The sequence below is a fragment of the Amborella trichopoda genome, chromosome 6 (genome assembly GCF_054954075.1).
Source record: "Amborella trichopoda isolate Santa Cruz 75 chromosome 6, AtrichopodaSantaCruz75HAP2 v2.0, whole genome shotgun sequence".
NCBI lineage: Eukaryota > Viridiplantae > Streptophyta > Magnoliopsida > Amborellales > Amborellaceae > Amborella > Amborella trichopoda.
Window position 1 is genome coordinate 10544078 of NC_142341.1, and position 24663 is coordinate 10568740.

General features: G+C 35.5%; 1 protein-coding gene across 6 annotated transcripts; it reads right to left on the reverse strand.

Annotated features, from left to right (window-relative positions):
- Positions 1–652: 652 nt before the first annotated feature.
- Positions 653–23056, reverse strand: LOC18438066 (SUMO-activating enzyme subunit 1B-1). 6 transcript variants are annotated; one of them, XM_011626573.3, is made up of 11 exons: positions 22969–23056; positions 20046–20143; positions 17061–17112; positions 15356–15551; positions 13575–13654; positions 3913–4029; positions 3406–3456; positions 3011–3077; positions 2742–2845; positions 2559–2663; positions 653–1132 (listed from the first exon to the last, which is right to left on the reverse strand). In XM_011626573.3, exons 2-11 carry the CDS (start codon positions 20126–20128, stop codon positions 1028–1030), a joined length of 960 nt encoding a protein of 319 aa, XP_011624875.1. In that variant the 5' UTR covers positions 20129–20143; positions 22969–23056; the 3' UTR covers positions 653–1027. The 6 variants fall into 6 exon arrangements, with proteins under 6 accessions (XP_011624875.1, XP_088725835.1, XP_011624873.1 ...); XM_088869709.1 differs by having other exon boundaries at positions 22924–23056; XM_011626571.3 differs by having other exon boundaries at positions 22896–23056.
- Positions 23057–24663: the final 1607 nt, after the last annotated feature.

Genomic DNA, 24663 nt, shown 5'->3' on the forward strand with positions numbered 1-24663 from the left:
TCACTTACATTACACCCCTTTAAAGAAAAGTAGCAAGGAGACATGAACCCACAATCTCATGGAAGTTAATTACTCAATCCAAAATTCAAGCATCTGAACAGGTTAGCATTTTGTACAACATTTTTATCAGCATAGAATTCACTATTAAGGGAAATTTAGCTAAATACACCTAAAATTCAAACTGTCTAACATTTCATCCTAGGTGTCATTTGATAAATTATCTTTTTGATGTGCCATTTGATGGGCTGCATGAGATTTAATCAAAATAATGACGGCTAATTTAAAAATAAATCAAAATATATGGATAAGATGTTAAATAGTTCAAATCTTATGTGTTGTTTGATCAATTTCCCTATAAAGTATTATATAGTTTTATCAATAATCAAATGATGGTCATGTTACTGTCCATCACAACAAATGATTTAAACCAGAAAACAACCAATTAAATCGTTCCAGACACCACCCAACAATACATTGCTCTGGAAAGTAGCCAATGGTATTTGCATTACAAGCCTCTTGACTGATATTTTATATTCTTAAAAGTGAACAGATACTTCAATATCAATTCGCCGAGCATGCTAAACCCAACTTAACATGTGTAACAAAACGCACATTCCGAAAATTTAAACAATCCCCTTGTTTTCCTAAAATATGCATCCACTAAAATTACTTCATTATAATAAACTCATGCTTCAGCTTAAATGTCACCAATATTCCATTTTAAATCAAGGCAAGAGCATGTGAACTCATAAGGAGAACAGTAAAACTTAAAATAATTTCACAGTTGGCGAGAGTATGTGAGCTCACAAGGAGAACAGTATAACTTAAAATAATTTCACAAACTGTGAAGACAAAAGATGCCTCTGATTTCGAGAGCAGAATTCATTATAATTATCAGCAAAACCAGAAACAAATAATGCCAGGATTGCTGTATTCTATTCATCACAGTATGCTGACCTCTGGGAAGCTACACTTGGTTTTCTCTATACCCCTGCATTACCCTTTGCCTGAAAATTTCAGCTTCTATTCAGAGGCTCGATATATCCTCAATTATCCCCTTTCCATCTTTCGCATCGAAGAAGAAGAAGTTCTTCAATGGATTTCCCTTTCCTGATAGGGCTTTGATCACTTCCTATAAAATTCAACAAGCGGCGAAGGGTAAAGATCTATATTTCAATCAATGTTCAAAAACTCGGCCGCCCCGCCACCGAGGCGCTTGGGTACCTCTAAGGCAGGCTTCCTAGGCATCTTGTGTCTAGGCTCCTGCCCGCCTCAAGGCGGGAGCCTAGACCGTGCCTTGCTGCACCCTGGCCGAGGGTGTAAATAGGCCATCGGTCAAGGGCCCCCCCTAGAAGGGGGAAAAAGTTTGGGGGGGGCGGGGAAGGATTCTAGCCCCCCCAAAGCCCTCAGAGTGTTTCAAGAGTGAAAAACTCACCAAAATCCAAGCTTTTTAGATTTATATCAAGATTAAAAAAACAAAATCAACATTTTCAATTTCTTGCAAATTCGAAAGATATATTTCCCGATACTTCTAGAGCTCGCAATGGTTGCATAAGAGGACTTTTGGCTGCCAAAGATCATCGGTTTTTTAAAAAGTTAATGCATTGCAATATTTGAATTAGGGTTTGGTTTTTTTATTTGTATAAAGTGTTAATGATTTGTTCTTTTATTTTTTACTTTTCTTTTGTGATTTTTTTCCGTGTTTGTAGCCGAAATATTTCCTGAATATTAACCGGTTTAGGCCTATGTCAAATTCATTTTGAAAATCTTAGTGCATTACGATATTTGAATTAGGGCTGGTATTTTTTTCATGTAAAGTGTTATGATTTGATATTCTGTTATTTTTTGTTTTTCTTTTGTGATATTTTTACATGTTTGTAGTTGAAATATTCTGTGAATATTTACCAGTTTGGGCCTATACTTTGTGAATAGTTCGAACTAAATAAATATTTTGTGAATATTTAGATTGGAAAACTAAATCACAAGGATATTATGTTACGTGCAGTTAACAATTTCAACAGAAAAAAAAAAGGATATTATGTTATGCGACATTATGTGATTTCTTTTTTAGATTAAATTATGTCATTTTTGTTAGATTGGAAAACCACATACTATGTGAGTTTTTATATTGTGATGAATGATGATGTTGTGATTATTTATTTTCTTATTTTCAGGGATTTTGGGGCTAAACTGCCCCTACGAATTCCCTAGGGGGCTAAACCCCTCCCCTAAGAACACCATTGGGGCCTGAACCCATTCAGGGTGGCCAGGCCCGCCATTGCTCCTGGACCGAGGCCTCCGAGTTTTTGAACATTGATTTCAATAAAAGAATCAATCATTAAATTAATAAAAAAAACAAGTAAAGAAAGAGATTTAAAAAATAATCAACATTAGTGAAATTAGAATAAGAAATAAAAAGAACCAAGCAGTAGCAGTAAAATGAGAGCAATATGAAATTGGGTCTAGCATGAAAGACACAATAATTACCGAGAAGAACCATTCTCAGATCATGACTTTTAGTGAAATATAGTCAAGGAAGCTCTGATTTCTAGAAATACCTGCCCAAGAATTCCACCGACAATGGCGCAGACTGGTGGATGCTCTCTAGTACCCTCAAGTAATCTCTTTAATAGCTCATCTGGGATACGGGATTCATTGATTGACTGTCCATATTTACCATTAAAAAGGAGATGAGTAAGCATGTTGATGAAGAAAATCTACTTAAAACAATCAAAACTTACATTTGCTTTACACAATTCGCCTCGCAACTGTTGAACAGATGAAATATCTGCGGCAGTGGTTTCACCAGGAATTCGGCCCTCGGCCGCTTCAAACCTTTCTATCACTGTGCAAAGGCGAAAGTTGAGTTAAAAAAGGAGGGGGGGGGTGGGGGGTGGGTGGGGTGGAGGTGGGGAGGGGAGGGGAGGGGAAGTCAGATGGTCCACCAAGCTAAAGAAAGAGGATACATATGTTCGCACATTATTGTGAGTGCGTGCGTGCTACTACAAACCTCTCATAGCAAAGTACAGTTTAGTGACATTCTTAGGAAGTCTATTCCAAGGCACAGCCACTGCTTCCTGGGAAGTGAAATGACACTATTGTAAGTAGCTGTAAAGATGTAAACATAAACCTCAAACCACATCCTGGAAATATCAAATATTGATCATTAAATACCTAAAACTTTTCAAACAATTGCATCCGAATGGTCTAGAAAGATAAAACCAAGCTGAAAGTAGGCTTAAACAGAGAATATTCTAATGCATCAGGACAACAGAAATAGGCAATCAATGAACCCCTCCACTAGGAATGTAATGCCGTCAAAGAGCAGTACAGGAATGTGATAGTAAGATATCAGATAACAAAATTACTAACTAGTTAAACAATGTGCAGTATATATCACAATACCTCAAGACTTGGATAATGGAACTGGCATTCGACATTATCATCATTCTTTTTCTGCCAAATTAATGCATGTGTCACTGTCTGAGCCATTCATCTTAGACACATAGAAGAGGAAAAAAAAACCATCTAAATCAATTAATTTGAGTTGCTTTTAGACAGAGCACAATCCATACTAGCTCTTAATACTAACTTCTATCTGTTGCAATATATGATGGTCATCCAACAACTGTGAAAATTCAATAGGAACAAAAAAAGAATTAAAAAAAAAAAAATGGAGCAAAAAAGAAAGTGTGCAAGAGAACATGCTATTGACACTCTTCCGCACTATGCTCCTGGCGCCAGCTCATGCACAGAGGATCGGCTAACCATTTGAGCATACGGAGTAACTTTTGCACCTACATACGGATTCCTCTTTTTTTCTTGATAACCTAGATTTAGATTCGCTTAACAATTGAGCCAATCCTTTCAGACAAAATCAATGCTAACAAGAACAGGGCAATAGAAAGAAACCTGATTGTAGACATAGTTTTGCAAGTCAACAAATATTTCACCGCACGAATCCCGACAGTCAACTGTAAAAAATGCGATCTTCTTGGATCTCTTTCTACAGATTCCATCAATGGTTTTCTGTGGCCAACAAAATGACAAAAAAAGAAAAACCACAACGAGTCAGGCAACAGTTGGAAAGAAGAAGCACTTATCATACAACCTGAAGCATAAGATGAACCCATAAGAGCCGAAATAGGAGTTGGTCCCTCCATGGCATCAGGTAACCATACATGAAGGGGGAATTGTGCGGATTTAAATAATAGGGTTCACCTAATGTATTAACAAGAATCAGCAAGCATTTCTCAGTTGCCCAATCCAGCCGGGCATACTCCATCTATAACAGGGTACTTAGTCATAACCAAGTATTTCTAGTCTTTCTTTAAGCTCTCCTTCCTTTTCAATACATAAATAAGGCATGATCTCTCTGACTCTCTTACAAACACAAAATCCAATGGCTCTCTACAACAGAGAATTTTCACCACTATGGACCTTCCATAGCCTCCACAAGATAGCTGAAGGCGAAAAGCTCAGACCAAGGCTCTCACGGGATAAATGAACCAGCCAATAACATCCACAATAGTCGATGTCAACAGAATCACAACAGAAGGTGGATCAGTTTGTTAGGCCCTATTGTGCTTAAAAAATCAGCCAAAAACTTTTTCAATTAGAAATATGGAAATGAGATAACAAATACAAAGACAGGAACAAGGAAAGAAAAACAAAAAGTTCAAGAAAAGATCAAGATAATATAAATCATTAAAAAAAATGTGAAGCTGAACCACCACAATAACAAGGCCAAAAATTAGATGGTACCAATGAACGAAAACTCAGCTGCCTTGCCACCAAGGTGGCCATTTCCTCAAACTGCCTAGGTATGGACTAGGTGGTATATTAAAGGTGCATCTAGGCGCCCGCCAAGGCGGCATAAAAGGCGGGCGCCTAGGCACCAGCTGGACCAATTGAGGCTGAAGGCAGAAAATGCCCCTTGCCGCCAAGGCGGCCATTTCCTCAAACCGCCTAGGAATGGACCAGGCTGTATACTAAAAGCGGGTGCATCTAGGCACCCTCCTAGGCGGTATAAAAAGCGACCGCCTAGGCACTGCCTCGACCAATTGAGGGTGAGGGCGGAAAATGCCCCTCAGCCATTGGGTAAATTAGTCGTTCCCCCCCTAAAAAGGGGGGAAAAGGGTTTTGGAGGCCATTCTTGTCCCCAAAAACGCTTTTTAGTAGAGTTTAGAGTGAGAAAAACCTTGAAAAAAACAAGATTTGAAGATTTGAAGATTTGTAGAGAGATCGAAATGTTTTTCAATCTCCTCGAATGCCCATAAAATTAAAGGTACATCCCCGATCTTTTTTAGGCTCATAGTGGTTGTAAAAGAGGATTTGAAATCCAAAACTTTTCGGTTTGGGGCGAAAACAAATCCATTTTCAATATTTTTTATTAGGTTATGTTTTTTTTTATTTTTACTATGTCTTGTGATGTTATTCTTTGCTTTTTGTATTTTCTTTTTGATACTTTATGATATATATTTGATATGTTATCAACAATTTGGATTATTATTCACCAAAAAAAACTATTTGGACAATTTTGCCATTTTTGATAATTAGTTTGTTTGGGTCTTTGAGAAAGCAATTCAATGGAAAAAGTACATTGCCCCCAAACCAAATGAAAATTGTTTTTTTTTTTTTTTATACATGAGTTTACTTGTCTAATTCATAAACCTTAACTTTTATCCCCATAATTTTTTTTATGAGTTAGTTTAACAATTGTTTATTAAATAATTGCATGAGTAATATGCTTTTTCATTTTTAGGTGTCATATCATTGCAATTTTGATGTGTAGATTTTACCTAGGTTTATTATTTTGCCTTGATCATGCTTGCTTTACTTTGTCCTTGGATTATTAAGACCTCAAGATATTAAAGGGTCAATGTAACAATTATTTCTACTTCATTTCCTATTTGTATTTTTTTTAGATGACCATTTTTTAATATTTGTTGGATGCCTAATTTGAAATTTCAAATATTTAAACTAGTAGTTGTAAATTAATCTTGCTTTTGTGTATGTATTTACAATTTACACTTTTTGTAAATGTTTTCAAGTTTGACTTTGTTGTTTTTGTGTAATTTTCAGGCTTAGGTGATAAATTGATACTTGATAGCTAAAGGTTGTAGGTGAAATGTATTCCTCGAGTTCAAGCAAACAAAGTGATCCGGTTTGTAAATACAGACATTGTCCCAACCCTAATAACAAGAATAAAGTAGCTTGCAAGTTTTGCAAAAAGGAGTATAAAGTTGGCAATAATAAATTGAAAAAGCATTTGGACGGCATAGGAGGGGAAGTAGCACCATATACTCAAACCCCTGCAAAGGTCAAGAAAGAGATGTTGGATCATTTGGAAGGGGTCCAAAAGAAAAAAGAACAGGTCAAGAAACAATATCAAGACATGAGGTCCTTTATAAATATCCATGGAATAGATGAAGAAGATGAAGATGAAGAGAAAGAGGGAGGAGCGTCCATATGTAGACCAACTACCATTGGGCATAAGAGACCTCGAAGAAGGGGCTCTATATATACTTTCTTCCTGCCTCCCGATCTCGAGGTGGTGGTTCGTGAAAAGGAGCTGGTACAGAGTAGTCTAGAGGGTGAAGAAGTGAGATAGAGAAAAGGTGAATTAGTATGTGGCTCGATGGTACTTTCAAGCAGGTCTATAATTTAATACTACCACTTTGAGGAGTTTTCATGCTATGTTAGAGCCAGTGGCGCAATTTGGCCTAGGATATAGGGGCCCTACACCTTATGAGCTCAAGTGGTCTCTGTTGAAGAAAGGGGTGGAATTAACAAATTACTACCTGAAGAACCATAGCAATACTTGGGGCAGATGTGGGGTGATTATTATGACAGATTTGTGGACCGAAAGGAGGTCTAGGAGTATTATTATTATGAATTTATTAGTTAATTGCCCCATGGGAACTATTTTTTTGAAGTCCACGCATCCGATAAGATTCATGGTGCCTGTTTCATATATAGTGTTGTGGATTAGAGAATTGCAGAGGTGGGGAAGGCACATGTTGTGGAAGTGATCACAGATATGGCTCAGGCCAATCTGGCAGCTGGTAGATTGTTGGAGATTTCGAGGCCGCACATTTTTTGGACGACTTGTGTGGCTCATTGTATAGATCTCATGCTTGGAAAAAAAAAAAATGATAATGTTAACTTCGTCTTGCTGTAAGAGAGAAATATATATTGTCGTTACCTCATGCTTGAAAAAATTGCCACAATGAAAGCAATGCATGAGATATTTGAAAAGGCCAAAGCTACAACAATTTTTACTTATAGCCATGCCCATGTTTTGGTGATGATAAGGAAGTTTACAGATGTGAGTGACTTGGTGAGGCCAGGGGCTACCAGGTTTGCCACTTCATTCTTGTCTTTGGATTCTTTGAATAAGCTAAGAGACAAGCTTTGAACAATGTTTGTCTTTGAAGAATGGAGGGGGAGCAAGTGGTCCATGGACGCAAAGGGGAAAAAGGTTTGTGACGTTGTTATGACACCCAAGTTTTGGAATGGAGTTCAGTTTTGCCTCCATATTTTTTAGCCATTTGTGAAAGTTCTTCGCCTTGTTGATAGTGAAAAGGAACCAACAATGGGGCATATTTCCAAAGCAATAGAAGTTGTGAGAGAAGAAATCAAGCGGAACTGAAAACAAGACGAAAAAAATATGGCCCCATCTTAAAAATTGTAGATGACAAGTAGGATATGCAGCTGAAGAGACCCTAACACCTAGCAGGGTAATTTTCTCAACCCTGCATATTTCTATTTTGATCCTGATATAGAGAGAAGGGACTCTATCATGGAAGCATTTAACAAGTGCAATGTGAGGCTCCACCCCAACTCAGATGTCCAAGACAAAGTATTTATAGAACTTATATCGTTACTATATGGGGAGTAGGGACACTTGGGACAGACATCGCAATAAGGCCATGTAAGTTGAAGATGTATTTGTCATTTAAATTTAGCTTTGACTCTACTTTTCTAAATTCAAATCTTACTCAGATATATGTGTACTCATACTTACTTTTATCAATTAATGTATTATAGCCTTTTGGTGGGCCAACCATGGTCAAATTGCCCCCAACTTGCAAAGGATGACACATCAGATTTTGAACTTGACTTGTACATCGTCCGGCTGTGAGCACAACTTGAGCACACTCGAGATGGTGAATATTCTATGTACCCTCATCTCCTATCAATTTACTACAAGAACTTTCTCGATACTTTTTTTTTAAGTAAAGAATTGTAATAGGGAAATGATGTACTATGAAAGAAGTACACATAAAGAAGAGAAATAGACTCTAGCAAAAAAGACTAAATGACCTAGTTTTCGTTCAGTACAATCAAAGGTTGAAGGAGCACCATCTAGAGTGGTTTCAAATTAAACACCCCATACTTATGAAGGATTTAGATCCAACAAGCGAATAGTTGGTCGAGCCGATGCCAGGGATGAGCCTGTATTCGAGGAAGAGAGCTTGACACAGACCCAAGTGCAAGAGGCGGCTAGTTTGACATCGAGCCCTATGGGAGCCACTGGATCCCAAAGATAGAGAAAGGGAAAGGAAGTGGCCCAGGAAAAGGAAAAAGGGGAAGGAGAAGAAAGGTGCACATGAAGAGGAGGAGGACGCTCTTGGAGAAGGATGAGGATGCAAACTCAAAGCAGGCAAGGGAATAAGGTTTTTATGTGGAGGAGGGTGACTCTGACGTCGGCTTCATGTTGCTAGTGATGATGAAACTCAACATCATAATTGAGTTCATCATATTTCTAAGGTGAAGAAGCTTACTTTTTGTAATTTATGGCCTTTGATGGTCGGATGTGACTTCTTTTTATGATTTATGAGTATCTATTGTGACTTTGCGAGATTTAATGGACATCTCGAGTTGCTTTTATCTTTTTATGTTGCTTTTGAGTTTAGACTATTTCATTTACAGTCTAAAGTCGTGTATGTTTATGTTTGATATGTACTACTAACTTCTGAACAATATATATATAGGGAGTCACTGCTATACGCCCATACGTGAATGTGCCAGATTGAATCTGGCCCATTCTGTGGTCGATCTGACGCTCACGGATGTCCAATAGTGTTTGAATTTTACTTTTTTTTTCTACAAATTCAAATCACTTGAAATTTTAGGCGTGTGTTCTTCTCATCAAGGCGCACCTAATAAAAATATTAAAAAAAATAATTTGTAAAAACAAATTGACAAAAATAGCCCTCCAAACTTTTCGGAAGTATTTTGGTCAATTTATTTCATGTAATTTTCTTTTTTTTGATATTTTTCGTAGATACCTATTTTTGAAGAACACATGCCTAAAATTTTAAGTGATTTGGATTTGTAAAAAAAAAATCAAAATTCAAATACTTTCGGACATGCGTGAACGTCACATCAACCAAGATTCAATCTGGGCCATGGGCATTTACTATAGCAGTACGCTTGGGCGCACAGCATATTTTCCCATATATATTACCAGAATTTTCTGGCTTGTTGTCATTATTAACCTCTTCTCGGCACCCCCTGCAAAAATTCACGAGTCAAAAAATCAGGGAGAGTTAGCAGAACCACGGAGATGCGCAATGTAAAAATCTAAGGAGGAAAGAATGGCTTGCTAACGGGTAAAAATTTGTTTAGAAACGAGGTTTTGAACATCTTTGAGTAAAATATCGCAGGCTGCTTTACAATCTGTGCGAATTAAGAAAGTTGTATTAAGAACATCGCTTTGAAATTTCGTAACACAATGAACTATTGCAAGTATTTCTTTTTTTACCGTAGAATAGTTTTGCTGAGTACTATTCCAGGCTTTTAAGTGAAGCGAACTAGTTGTTCTTTATCATTACCAAGCTTTTGTTTGAGGATACCTCCGAGGCCTAGTTCAGAAGCGTCACATTCTATTATTTTAAAAGCAGTTGGATCTGATAATGCTAAGCATGGTAATTCTTTTGCCTTGCTTTTTAAGCGTTGGACGGCTAAAGTATGTTCATCCGTCCATTTGGGTGGATTTTTCTTTAACCGTTCATATAAAGGTTTAGCATCAATAGCTAAATCTTTATAAAAATCAGCTATGTAGTTTAAACACTCTAAGAATCTTTGTAATTCAGTCTTATTTAATATGATATCAAGAAATTTATCTGCAAATTGTATTGCTCTATCAATTGGTATAATAGTTCCCTAAAATATATTTTGTCCAAGAAATCTTATACTAGTTTGGCAAAGGCTAATTTTCTTGGCAGAAACAACCAAACCTGCATTCTTTACCGCATTAAGGAAAGTGTTGATGTGTTTAAAATGCTGCTGAATGCTTTCTGAGAAAATCAGAACATCATCAATATATACAATCATAAATTTGATATATGGATTAAAAACATCATTCATTATTTTCTGAAATTCAGAAAGGGCATTCTTTAGTCCAAAAGGCATGACATTCCACTCATATTGCCCAAAAGGGACATTAAAAGTTGTTTTATATCTATCATTTTCATTTATTTGTATCTGCCAGTATCCTGATTTTAAATCAAACTTTGAAAAGATACAAGCATTTAATAATCTATTAAGTAGATCTTTTTTATTTGGTATTGGATAGCGAATCCATTTTAATACTTTATTTAGAGGCTTATAGTTGATTACTAGTCGTGGTACTCTTCTTTCTTTTTCTGCGTTCTTTTCTACATAAAAGGCTGCACAACTCCAAGGAGACGAACTTTCACGGATTAATTTCTTTTTGAGGAGTTCATCTATTTCTTTTTTACATATTTCTAATAATCTTAAATTCATTTGTATTGGTCTTGCTTTTGTCGGTATTTTATTTTCTGTAAATCCTTCTTCATATGGAAGGATTATTATATGTTTTTTTCTATTCTAGAAAGCATTAGGTAATTCGCTACACACTTCTTGTTCTATTTGTTTCTTAATTTGGTCAATTTTTTCTTTTATTTCAGGAAGTGCCAAGTTATCTTCTATAGTTTTATATTTTATTTCTGCTTTTAATTGGCATAGAAATTTTTGTTTATTTTCAATTGATTGTTTCATACTATGAATTTCTTTAAGTTTTGGCTTATTTATAAAATTAAATTTGACCTAGTGGCCATTTATTTCAGTTTCTATCCCTGTATTATCTATTTTTAAGGGATACAATAGATTTAAAAATGGGGTACCTAATATTACTGCCTGACTTAAACCTTTTACCATTATAAAAGGTGTTTGGAAGCAATCACCATTATTACATACAGCTACATTAGACAATTTATAATTTATTATAAGTTTACTTCCATCTGCAGTATTTAGAATTTGGGTGGTTTTATCAAAGTATTTTGTAGGTACTAAGCCTTCATTTATACAATTTAAATCAGCTCCAGAGTCCATTAATGTTAAAGATTGAGAACTATATTCTTCTTGTACTACTATTCGGATTAAGGTGTACCATTTTTTATTTATTACTTTATCAATAATATTTAGATGGTCTTCTTGTATTTCAGGTTTTGTACCAGAGGATTCAGGTTTTTCTCCTAATGAAATTTCTTGGTTAGAATTTATTAAATCATCAAATTCTATTTCTTCATTTGATTCAAATTCAGAAAAATCTGTTGCCATTTCTAATATACGAATCCTATTTTTTAATTGTTGAACTTCAATCTTTACTTCATTTATTTTCTTCTTTAGTAAGCACATTACAGAAACATTTTTGTAAGCACATTACAGAAAAATTAAATTTTCTTCTTTAGTAAGCACATTACAGAAACATTTTTGTATTTCATCAACTGAATCTTTTTTTGAATCAGAACTGCTCCATACTAGATTTTCATACTCAATTCGTCCTGTTAACGAATCATAATCAGTGTTTGAGGATTCACTATCTGATGCATCTTTTATTTGAATAATATTGTAGAGCTAGGTTTTTATTTCTTTATAGATTGTAAGTGCATTGATTTTCTTTTTTATTTTGCAATTATTTTTATAATGGCCTATTTTGCCACATTTATAACAGACTGGTAATTTTCGTTTTCCTGATTAAAATTTGTCTTTGGGCACAAATTTCTTTGTAAACTTATAACTTTGTTTTTCTCTTTTTATTGTTTTATTTTTCTTATGTATATGTTTTCTCTTGAATTCTTTATTAGAAGAGGGGCTTATATTATATCCAAATTGCTCACAAAAATCACCTAATTCCTTCTTTCCAGTCATTTTCTGTTTATCCAATTGTTTTTTAAGTTTTAAGTCTGTACATAATGCTAAGCCTTCTGCACAGATTTCTGCAGAAAGTTCTCCTAGAGTATATTGAGAGTATGGAATGATTCCATTATTCTTATTTTTTAGTCTATTCTTAACCTTTTCAGCAAAAAGGTAAGGCAGACCTGCTATAAATTTTTCCTTCCAATGGTCTACACTGTTGTCTTCTCTTAATAAGAGTCCTGAGAAGAAGACATCCTTATACCATTTATAATGAGAAAGAGTGGGGCATCTTAGATTTGAGAGTAGATCTTCAGATCTAGCCTCTAATAAGGATGTACTTCCTACGAAATGAAGTGTTATAATATATACTAATGTATTCACAGCATCACTTTCGCTGTGAGGTATATCTTGGTTATGTTCATTTTTTACTACCCATTGGCGGGTAGCATGAAGAATTTGGGTTTTGGTGGTTTCATTCATGTGAAAATCCTACCATCCTCTCAACCAACCTGTAAAGTCACAAATAATGGCTTTGGCAACATCTTGATCATGACTACCAGAAACTTTGCATGTTGTAGCATACATAGTCATATGTCGCATTGTATCTAATATTTGATGATCCGACATTCCATCAATATTCCAGTTGACAATGGTTCTTCCAGAATAAGATACTATATATATACAGACACACACATATATTAATACATATATGCAAAACTTACTTATTAAATAAAAAAATGCCAATTCTATATACAATAGAAGGGGGGAGGTGTGGGGATCCATCAAACTGCAAGGACCGCCCCTCCACCCGATGTAGGCCGCCTTTGTATCTGGGCACCCGTCTAGGCAGCCGCATCCGCCTTCTTAAACATTGGATGTTACACAACTAATTAAATAAATAAATAATATAAAGGTCTCCAAAACATTGGCACCAAGTGTCAAGAGAAATAATTCACATCAGAATCCAGCTTCCAAATGTAGGAAACTAAACCCAATTGCTTTAGGGAGAATGACCATTAAAATGGGAAAAGAAAGAGGACTTCCTAATTTTCGAAAAACAAGAACCAAGATTAAGTATTTCAACCAAAGGTTCCAATAGAAACATGTATGACTGCCTTAAACCATGATATGATGTCATGCACAGATACAATGGGATGTCCAAAGAAAGGTGTAAAATTACAACTTACAAGGATGAACAATAATGTCAGACCAACCATCCTACCATGAACTCAAATCAAGAACCAGATTATATTTATGTTTGGAACATAAAAAATGAAAAATTGCAAGAGGCACAGATTCCAAGCATATTATGTCAACATAGGAATTTCCTTGATAAGGTTGATTGCATATAAAACCATCATAGATGCATACAAATGAGGAAAAAGACAACAAATTTTCCATACTTTTGTTGCAAATGAGGCACGTCCAATGACTACAGCATCAAACTTGTCCAAAATTTCTCCATCCAAAGCTGACAAATCCCCTAACAAAATGGTTCAAATATATTATAATCTTATTTTCTTGTTAATACAAGCCCCATAGTAGTGGAAGATAAAAGCCTAAATTATAAATTTGAAAGCGTAAATTATTGAAAATTATAAAAGTGAAAAGGCACATTTGAATTGCATCTCTCTCTCTCTCTCTCTCTCTCTCTCTCTCTCTCTCTCTCTCATACACACACACACACACAAAACAGAGTGGAATATTGTGGCCCCCCCGTGAACCAGTGGGAGAAGCATATCCAAATCATGTGGTACAACAGCGCCTCACATAAATAAGGTCCTTGCTTGCATAGATTGACAGACTGGGAATCCTGCATTTCGGAATCTAGCAAGCAGATCATTACTTTTGCTGCTGATGAAATAACGGATTATACAATCCCAGCTTCTCGATATCTCAATGTTGTAAAAAAACATACTTAAGTGACCTAGATCTTCCATTTTAAAGGTTTTCCTCGAGACAACCCTCAATTCACACAATTCTTAGCAAAAATACTCATCACACCATCAATGCAAAGAGAAAAACAGTCTATGAGAAAGAAAGTTCGATGATAATGCAATAGAAATGTGTATGCACACTAGCACATGACAGATGCCTATCCAGTATCTTTAGCAAGGTAGCTTACTCATATAGAGTCCCTTCATCTGAATCATTAGCCATTTTTTTTGAAAATGAAACCTATTCCCACACATTTTTTAACCGATAGCCACCTACCTTCATTCACAAATGAAAGAACTTCTATACTCATTTTAAACAAGCTTGATATGTAAATTGATCAAGAAAACGCACAGCACTACTTAGTAACACGGGCATCATGTCACAATCATCAATGAAAATACTGAAAATTCACGGCACTCACAAATCTGGATAGTTCAGACAGAATAGTGGAAGGTAACATGGTAGAGCCACCTCATAAGGTCCTATCAATTCGACATGTTGGGATCCACTCACATCAAACCAAAAAAGGAAAATGAGTACCTCAATTTATCTACAAAAATTGTGTGAAACAATAATTCAACTGAAACTTTATTAAAGACAGGTCTGCATTGAAATGTCTGAAATTCCGAATAAATTTATTGAACCTGGTTTCTATGCGACCAAACCCGCATATGTAGAAATGCGGGCCTATTAATAAATTTATTTTTGAGATGGATTTTTGGACTTAATTTTTAAGTACATATAATCTCTAACATGGAGACCATGAATATAAAAAAATAAGTAAATTTTAAAACTAAAAATAATAATTCTAGTAAGAAAACAATTGGACGGTTAGTTTCCATTGTTTTTAGATGGAACACTTACTTGCATCCATCTTTAAGATGGTTGCTTTACACTTTTTGGACTGCATATGAAGTCATGCGGTCCAGCCCGAATGAAACAATTTTCCAATTCCCAAGAAACTTATTAAAGGGTTAGATTTCTGGTAACGAATGTTTTACGGGACAAAAGATAAAATTACGGTGAACCATGGAATATTTATTTCAATGTGCTATAGCAATCACTGACCAACTACTTAAATGAACAGGAATGGTGGGAAAAAACAAATATAACAAACAATAAGATTAAAAACAAAACAGGATCAACAGAAGACCACACAGCCTCCTCATATAAAAGGTATACTAGTGTGTGCATATGTGTTTGTGTCCATATGGGGATGAGCCCCCAGTAATATACTTTGACTCACCTTTCTCCACTGAAACATGGACCATCGAGTTGAAATCCTTCAAAGAATTACAACAAACTTCTGCAAGCGACCTCCCCTTTAACTTTTCCTCGTCGTTCGGAACCAAGAAGTTCACAGAGAGTGCTTCTCTTGTGACCAAGCGGTCATCCAACAAGACGACACTGCCAATTCCAGCTAAGACAATATTCTTGCAGAACTACAGGAACAAAAGAAGGCAACAGCAGGAACACTTTACATACATTTTCAGATGACTTAATTGGAATAAATAGCTGATGATAACCTTTTTCCTTTCTTTTTTTTATATATTATGATGATGCTACTTCAAATATATTATGAAGTACTTATCCATATCAAGAAGGTTATATCAATAGTCAAGACATATCAAGCTATTAAGCCACAAAAAGAATGAGTTCATCTTTTCTACAGAAGTGGTTCCCTAGGCAAAACCAACCCCACAATGGAACAAGCAACAGCAAACAGGAAAAATGTAATTAACCACAATGTTTTGCATTTCTTATCACAGTATTAAATGACCAAAGTATGAGTTCATCTCCACCCACAGAAGTGATTCCAGGGAAAACCCAAACAAATAATGGAATTAGCAACAGTGAATGGGAGAAATACAATAAACCACAATGATTTACATTCTCTATGACAGATATTGGATTAATTATAATAATGCAATAATGCATAACAAGTACAGATGTTGCTAATTGCCTCATGCTTCTGAAAATTTGATATCTTCACCTTCTGGTTAAGATGCAAGGCCCGCCAAACTGTCATCCGTTTGAGTCCAGATTATCAACTGGGGGAAGGGGGGGAAGTTCTACAAATCAGGTAAAGTTCCGAAACTATGAACTGGAACTCTATGAACTAAGCTGCCAAAGGGGTCCTTGATGCTCAATACAATGGTGCTTCCATTAGTAACTCCCAACCATCTAAGGGTAATCGAAGTAACTCCAGGACAGTGATCTCTTCCCTATTTCCAAGTGTCATATAGGCAAGATGTGGCAAGAGATTTACTTCAGAAGTTAGAAGTCTCCAAGACTACCACATCATCCCATTAAGCATAAAGGAGGACTGCTCTCCCAGTATAACACAGTAAAACATTAACACATACAGATACCCAAAGAGGAAGGCAGCAGATACTTTTTTCTTTAATCTCCAGGAGTCGACAAGTTGGGACTGATGATGGCGATTGGGCTATTTGTGTCACCCTAAGACCTAAAATCCTCAGACAACCTTAATGAACAAGGCTTTGCATTTCAGCAGAAAACCTAACATGAACTCATCAAGGAACTAAGACATGAAACTCGGAAAAGGGGATTGCAGCACAAGTTATAATCAAGCGTGCACAACAGCCACCATGTAGGTAAACAAGACTGAAACTTACTACTGAAAAATGGATCGACCTGAATACTGTGAAGGAAAAGCTTAAGCAGAAGATAACAACGATTCTTACATGGGAGGGGAAAAAAAACAAACCCCTCCTATCACTGAAAGGAATACTTAAACTCGTAGCATTGGAATCATCCTCTCACCATAGGTGTACATTCCATCTCCATTCTATTACCTTCTTAAAATGAGAATGAACTTAATAAAAAAATGGTTGATCGAACCAACAGTATATCTTAAGTTGGACAGCTGAAAAGTAAAAGCTTGCATTATATTGAAGAAAGGTAAAAATCTCAAAGCAAGTAATTACCTCAACAATCGTGCCCGTCATCCCAGCAACCAAGATATGTGACTTGCTTAGTCTAAAAAAGAACAGCCAATAATTCAACAAAATGAACAAAAACTAAACAGATAAAATACCATAGAGATATAAAACCAAAATTAAAGAGCAATGCTTCGAAGAAAGGGTTGCATTTAACACAAATGTTATGGGATTAGCAATAATGGCATGAGAGACTCCCAAGGTAAAAATATTACCCAAAAAGCATAAAATAAAACAAATTTCAATGGAAAATTATGTGCCCACCTTAGCACAAGTAAGTGCATATGAAGAGAGAGCAGCAAAAGACTTTTAAGTAAGTGCATATGAAGAGAGAGCAGCAAAAGACTTTTAACTCCGCAAACCCCAGAAGTACATACAATTAGATAATTGTGTAATTGAATTTCAAGTTCTTTATTGTTTCCTAATTCCTAAATCAGAATGCATATCCAGATCACAGGAGCTTGAAAGATCCTACATTGCCTATCCATTGTTTCTTGATCATTTGCCCCTGAGGTTTTCACAAAAAACGGTAAAAAAGTGCAAGAGTTTCAAACCCCTAAAGGTCAAAGCATCTTCGGCGCGATATGTCCATTGTCCAATAAAGAGCAGAACTAAAGCACTTTCCAATTCATTCATTTGAGCAGCAGAGACATGCCTCCGTCAAGGAAATTGGAACACTCAGGTTCATGCACTATAGGTTAGGGATGAGATGACTATAAAAGAATTGTAAGGGGTTGTTTGGGTACCTGGAAATATATTGTCTAGGAAATATATTACTGGCGTAATATATTACTAACGTAATATATTACCTGCAAATGGATTGTTACTGCTTGGGTAGTATCTAGATGCAGCTTGGAAAATACATTGCTACTGTTTGGCTATGTCTAGAAGAAATATGGGAAATGCATTATCACTATTTTGGATAAAATATACTGTCTTAATTTTATTGGGGCAGTAAGGCGGTTTTTTTGCCATCTTAAAAGTTTATTCCTTCTCACTCGGGCCATAAACTCTCAAATTTACAGGCACATCAAATTTTTTCTCTTCCAACCAATTTCTCTCTCTAAAATCTGCAAACCATAAACTCTCAAATTTATAGGCACTCATCATCAAATTTATAGGCACTCATCTTCAAATTTTCTCTCTTCCAACCAATTTCTCTCTCTAAAATCTGCATGAACCAATCACCAAAATCCCCTCTCTGACCATAACCCATTATTTCTATCTCAATTTTACAGCACCCATCTTCATAATCTTCTCTCTGGAACAGTGGCGACGAAGAATAACCTACGCATCACAGTCCCAACGTTCTTTAATCGCCCAATTTCATTGGATATAATGAAATCATCAATGAGCCTATGCACTGGCGTCACCTACACTCGATCGAGCATCCAAAAATGGCTCGACAATGGCAACAATACTTGCCCTGCAACTGACCAAAGTCCTTCAAACAAAAAATACAACCGGATATTTGCCGAGGCCACAGTAAATCTCCATTGTCTGTCATCTGGACCACAAAATGGATGTCCCATGTTATATTATTTGACCATCGAACATTGATGTGTTGCATCCAAAACCATGGATTATATGTGAGTGGTAAATCATCTCAAATATTTATTTTCCAAACATGGGTTCTTTGAAATTCAGTACAAATAGTTCTCACGAAGAATAGCTGGAGACTGTGACATATTGGTGCGTGAAAATTTTAAAAAATTGTAACAATGGCTATACCCTGTCACTTTGGTTATTCTTAAATGCCTTATTAAAATTTGGATGGAATCGAATCGGAACCCTAACCCTAATCCAATCGAACCATCTTATTTGTAGTTTAGGCCTTGTCGAATCACGCTAGATCCAAGGCATTGTTGGAGTCATGGTTTCTTCTGAAATCTTGACTAAGCTTGATCGATTTGCTAAAGAGAGAGAAATCAAGAGTTCCCTGTTAAAGCAGGTTATATCTGTTCTTTCTAGTATTTTAATGGCGGCCAAGAGCTCGGAGATTTGGGAAGAAGCAGTAAGGGTTCTGGCTCTGGAAGAACATTGCCATGGATGCAAAGCTCAAGCTTTTAGTTGCAGAGAAACAAGGGATCTTAAAAACCCTAACAAGGGGAATTAGGGGCGAGGCAATTTCATGCGTTCGGGGGAAGGGGCTGAGAGAGAGAGGCGAGAGAGAAAGAGAGTAGGGCTTACCAGGTCTGCTAGTAATGGGTTATGATTTTCTGGGAAATCTCGGGTAATCTATTTTCATTTCTTTATTATTAAAGTGTACCCAAACAGTGTAAATCTCATATTTCCTTGTAATCTATTTTCCTGTAATAGATTTCCAGGGACCCAAACGGCCCCTAACAAAGGAAGACCCAATCAACATGGAATATATGAGCAACAATGCACAGTTGAGTAATGGTTGATCAAGATCAAACAACCAACACTAGATAAGAAATCCTTGGTTGGAACTTGATTTCAAAATTGATGAATGGGAAAGAAGTAGCAGTGAATCAGGCCCCTATACTAGTAGATATCACGATGAAGATGCCAAGTTGCCAATGCACTCGGGTATTAAAGCATGGATGTGGCAACTCACTTTATATATTTCATAGCAGCCGAAGTTTTCGGGTTTTATAATTTTAAATTTCAACTTTCAAAAATTAAATTCTTGATTGAAGCAGCTAAATGGGAGGAACTTCATGGAATCCGCAGCAGAGTTGAAAAGGGTAGTTGTGAAAGTGTTGAGCCAAGCAAGCTCTCTTTGAGTTTCTGTACACATACAACACACATACAAATATGCAATGTCTGACCCATTTTTAAGCGCTTCAAAACTTCAAACTTTTGGAACCTGACAGTGTCCCACTCTGGCTCCCACATCACCCAACTAAGGTAAAATGTATAGTTCAAATGCCATCTAGAAGTGGTAAGTTACAGTCGACTACTTCAAATGTTTCAATATTATGGCATAAACAGAGAACATCAACATACCTCCTTTGGGCATCAACCCCCCATATACGAATCTGACGATCATATAATGCAGTTTCTTGAGCAGTCAACTCCTCCTTGCCCATAATGACTCCAAGTACCTGAAATCAACTCATATTTTTAATCATTATGATGTAAAGGAAAATCAAGAGGGAGTTTTGGATAATAAAGAAATTGAATTTTATGTAGTAAAAAGAAGGTCAAACTCCAGCAAGGAATAAGTATATTTCAATGCAAAAAACAAAAAACCAACTCCAATGAGGAACAAAGATTTTGATAGGATATAAGTTTGAGAAAGTGTGCATAAGGAAAAACTTAGTCCATGCATATCTAAATAAACAAACAAAATCCTAGTGCCTATGACTTAAAGCACCATAACATCGGAAAAGAAGCACAATAGCAAGCTTAAGATACAAAAAAACAAAATTGTGCAATATACAGAACATGGCCTATTCATAAATAAAAAACATCACATACAGATGAATCTGCAAGTTTATTGCCAATTTTCTAACATGAAAACAAAGAGCATTGTAGATTAACAAATCATAGTAATTCCCTATATTATATTAAATAAATTCTAGCTGTTCAGACTCTTGGCTCTGAGATCAGGTGTTGGGGGCCACAGCAGAACATCCATGCCTCGAAAGCAGAATGACACACTGAAAAAAGGTAAAAATGTCGCCGTACTCCAATGCCTATGCAATACCTAGATAAAGGCCATAACTACTTCAAAACTTTATATGGAGAACTATCCCTATTAAGCATAAGCATTTTAGTGTTACTAGAATAAATTCATGCTAACTGATTGGTGAATCCTAGTTTGATTGGTAGTTCTACCAACTTATATAACTTATGTCCAGACTTCATAGAACTGTTGCTATCTGCTTACACAAACAAAATCATTCAGGGAAAGTGAACTCTCCAATTTGAACCAAATAAATGCACACAGCCTCAAAGTGTTCTAGGAGAATCTTTTGTGTTGAGACTGAAAGCGATAGAAAAAATTAAAGAAGTAATGCATGTAACATAGAATGCTGGTTAGGAATGATTAGATGCTGAAGAGACAACATAGAGGGTAAATTTTTTCTTCACGATTCACAGTGAGAAGATTTGGAATTCGAACAGCATCCACAACGCTGATTGTGATAATTTTGAAGGACAGCAGACAAATGGATGACAATGATTTCTATGATGAAACTATTGTGCATGTGTATGTGTGTGTGCATTTGCTGAGTTAGCGAGAGGCTTGAGCAGATACTCCACCCGTTGTATTAATGCTGGAAATAAGTATAAATCCATATAATATAGGTTTTCTTTTTTGATCAATACTCATACAATATAAATTAATCACTCTAGAGTAGCATTAGCTTACCCCAAATAGTTGGGAAAAGGCTCAAATGATGATGATTCAAGAGTAACATTATTTATAATTAGTTGGCCAACCGTTTGAATCCTAATATTATACTGATGAGTGACAAGCAGAAGCTACTAATCATACTCCCAAACAACAATGTCTTGCATAAGAAACATTTGCTTTCTGCATCTCCTTCTGGAGCCCACCAACGCTTTCAATAATATGATTTATAACCTATAGGTAATAAAAAGCAAATATATCATTTAAGGAGCCATAAACCCTTACAAAATCATGGTCAAAATATCCCAATCAGTACTAGACAATTTACTTCTTAATTTTCACTATACTTAAGTGCCTCCTCAAAAAATGTCCCCAAAATACCCTAATTGCCCCTAATTAGGGTGGGGTTGGGAAACCTGAACAAGCACGGGCATTTGAGTAACTTGACCTATATAGGAACCCAACCAAATAACATGTTACCCCGTTTGTTCATTCATGCTTGTTCAGCGTTTCCAACTCTAAATGAGGGCTTTGATGAGGTATTTGAGTGAAATGAAAATTAAAAAATAAATCCTTTAATGGTCATTAGGATCTTTTGACCCCTCTAATGAATTTGTTAAGGGGTTTGACCCCCTTAAATAATATTTATCTAATATAAATTACTCAGGAAAAGAAGCCAACTGCAAAAAGCACAAGTTAGAAATGAGACGCTCCTACTACCAGTCTCCTACGCACTAGACCTATATAAGAAAAAAAAAAAAACTCCACGACCCATCTGCCACCTCCGAAAGAATCAGATAATATAATGTAAAATCTGCGATGACTTTCTTCCACCAAGATCTAACTGCTTTCTCAATAAAAGTTTCAATAATTATGCCATAAGTCTAACCAAATGCAATTGGGTATGCAGGTACAGTTAATACCAGTTCAGATGCATAAGACTAATTATGATTATTAGAAACCCTAGATAAAACAACTGGGCAGCCCCTGTTATTTAAACCCTGATAAATATGGATAGTAATAGAAGACAAATTCAAACCATCATCCGTTTCCAAAACTCACAACTGAATAGTGAATAAACTAAGTTGAACAATACATTACCCAAGTTAGTTTCACAGAGAAATAAAATATGGACCATGAATTGAACAATTGATGAACTATTCTGGTACAAACTTCCCTCAAAACTAATCCCCACAATAAAAGCAGGCATTTTCTCAAGCAAACAAATTAAACTAATCAAAATAAAACGCTAAACCCGAAGTTATTAATTCCATAGCATGAAGCACCTCCTTATGAAACACAACTGGTGCATAAATATCAAAGGAACCATCAAAACCCTGTAAATCAACCATAAAAATGATCCGCCAACAAAAAGGAATAATGGAAAACCAGTAATCACAACCAGAAACGAAAAAGAAAAAAGAAACCATCAATTAGAATAACATAAAGAGGAATGAGAAAGATGAAAAAAAAGAAAACACTCAGTAGCAATTACTCACTTGCAGTCAAGATTAAGGAGGCTCTTACAGTTTCAGCAAAGCGGGAAGAGAGTAACTTTTTTTGGGCACTTACGATATTTGTTCATGGCTACATTTGAATTGCCATGGTTTCTCGCCCCTCTCTCTCACTCTCTTTGCAGCCTAATAATTCAAGCTCCGACAAAGAAGGGCTCATATTTATTGGAAGGAAAAAGTTTAATTCAGGAGCTACCTTAGTACCTAATGTATAACTACGGATGCCCCTCAAAAATCCATAAATCTATCGAAAAAGGTGTTTTCACGTTGAAAAACCCCTCGACATTGACATATGTCACTATGAAAAATAAAATAAATTTAAATATTAAAAATAATACATTTTACAACATATTATCTATGCCGTTCATTTTCAAGATTTTTATATATTTATATATCTACTTGATTTTAAACATTTTTTAATTTTAAAATTTTATAATTAGATATAAAAATAGATTTTGAGATAATCCTAAGAACATTTTACATCAAAATTATATACCATGATAAAATTTGAAGGTATGCCTTACCTCTACATCTAGGGATGCATCTTAATGCCACCTGCAACCTTATTGGAATAATGTAAAGGTACAATTTACTTTTGGGTGCAGTTTGCAAAGAGCCGAGGCTCTAAACAATCAAAGTGAATCGCACCTTCAAATAGTATCGAGAAATATGGTTTCAATTCTGGAAATTTTTGTGATAGCCTTAAAATATATTTTTATCTTTAATTATAAAATCTAAACCTTCAAAAATAACGTAGATCGAGCGGATCTATGAAAACTTGAAAATTTGAAAATTGTTGGTCGAAAATGTGTTACAAGATGCACTATTTCCAAAACTATAAATCTATTTTTTTTTTCTCATGTTTATGCATCTTGATGTCGAGATGATTAATTTGATGATATTTGGGCATCAAAACAACCTCTTCTAATGAAATTTTAAGGTAGTCTCTAATTTGATTGTAGGCTTTTATTTCAATTTTTGGTATAATGAGGTCACAATCACTTTTTTTCCATCAAATTTCAATCTAGTAGTTATACATATATTATATTCAAAATTCAAAAATTTGAAGTTCATGACTCACCCCAAGTTGTACAATTTGCAATGGAAAAAGTTTATATAAGTGCAAGGCTCTAAACAATCAAATTAGAATACACATAAAAAATTTCACTGGAAATGGTGGTTTTGATGCCCAAATATCTTAAAATTGATCATGTCAACCTCAAGATGCATAAACATGAGAAAAAAATGAATTTCAAGTGTTATAAATAGTGCATCTTGTAATGCATTTTTGGACCGTCAATTTTCAAGATTTTTAAGTTTTCATAGATCTGCTCAATCTGCACTCTTTTTTCATTTTATAAATTTCCACTATTGAGACTACATTTCTCAACATTATCTAAATGTGCGCTTTACTTTGATTGTTTAGAGCATCGACATTATACAAAATCATAGACATTTGAAATTAGAGAGTTAGAGATATTTGTGCCCTTTTTGTAATTAAGGAAAATGGTCTCACAGTTTACAATCCCCAATTCCCCAGAGGATACAACAAAACGCCTATAGGTGAAAATAAACAGTGATTTCGCATACCATCATCACCATCCAAAGTTCATCGTGCGGTCATAGTTGTCTGATAGTGTTTCAATTTTCTTTTTTTTCTTTTTTTTTTACTAAACATAATGATCTGAAATTTGGAGCGTGTGTACATCTTAGTGAGACGCACCTAATAAAAATATGAAAAAAAAGTAATAAT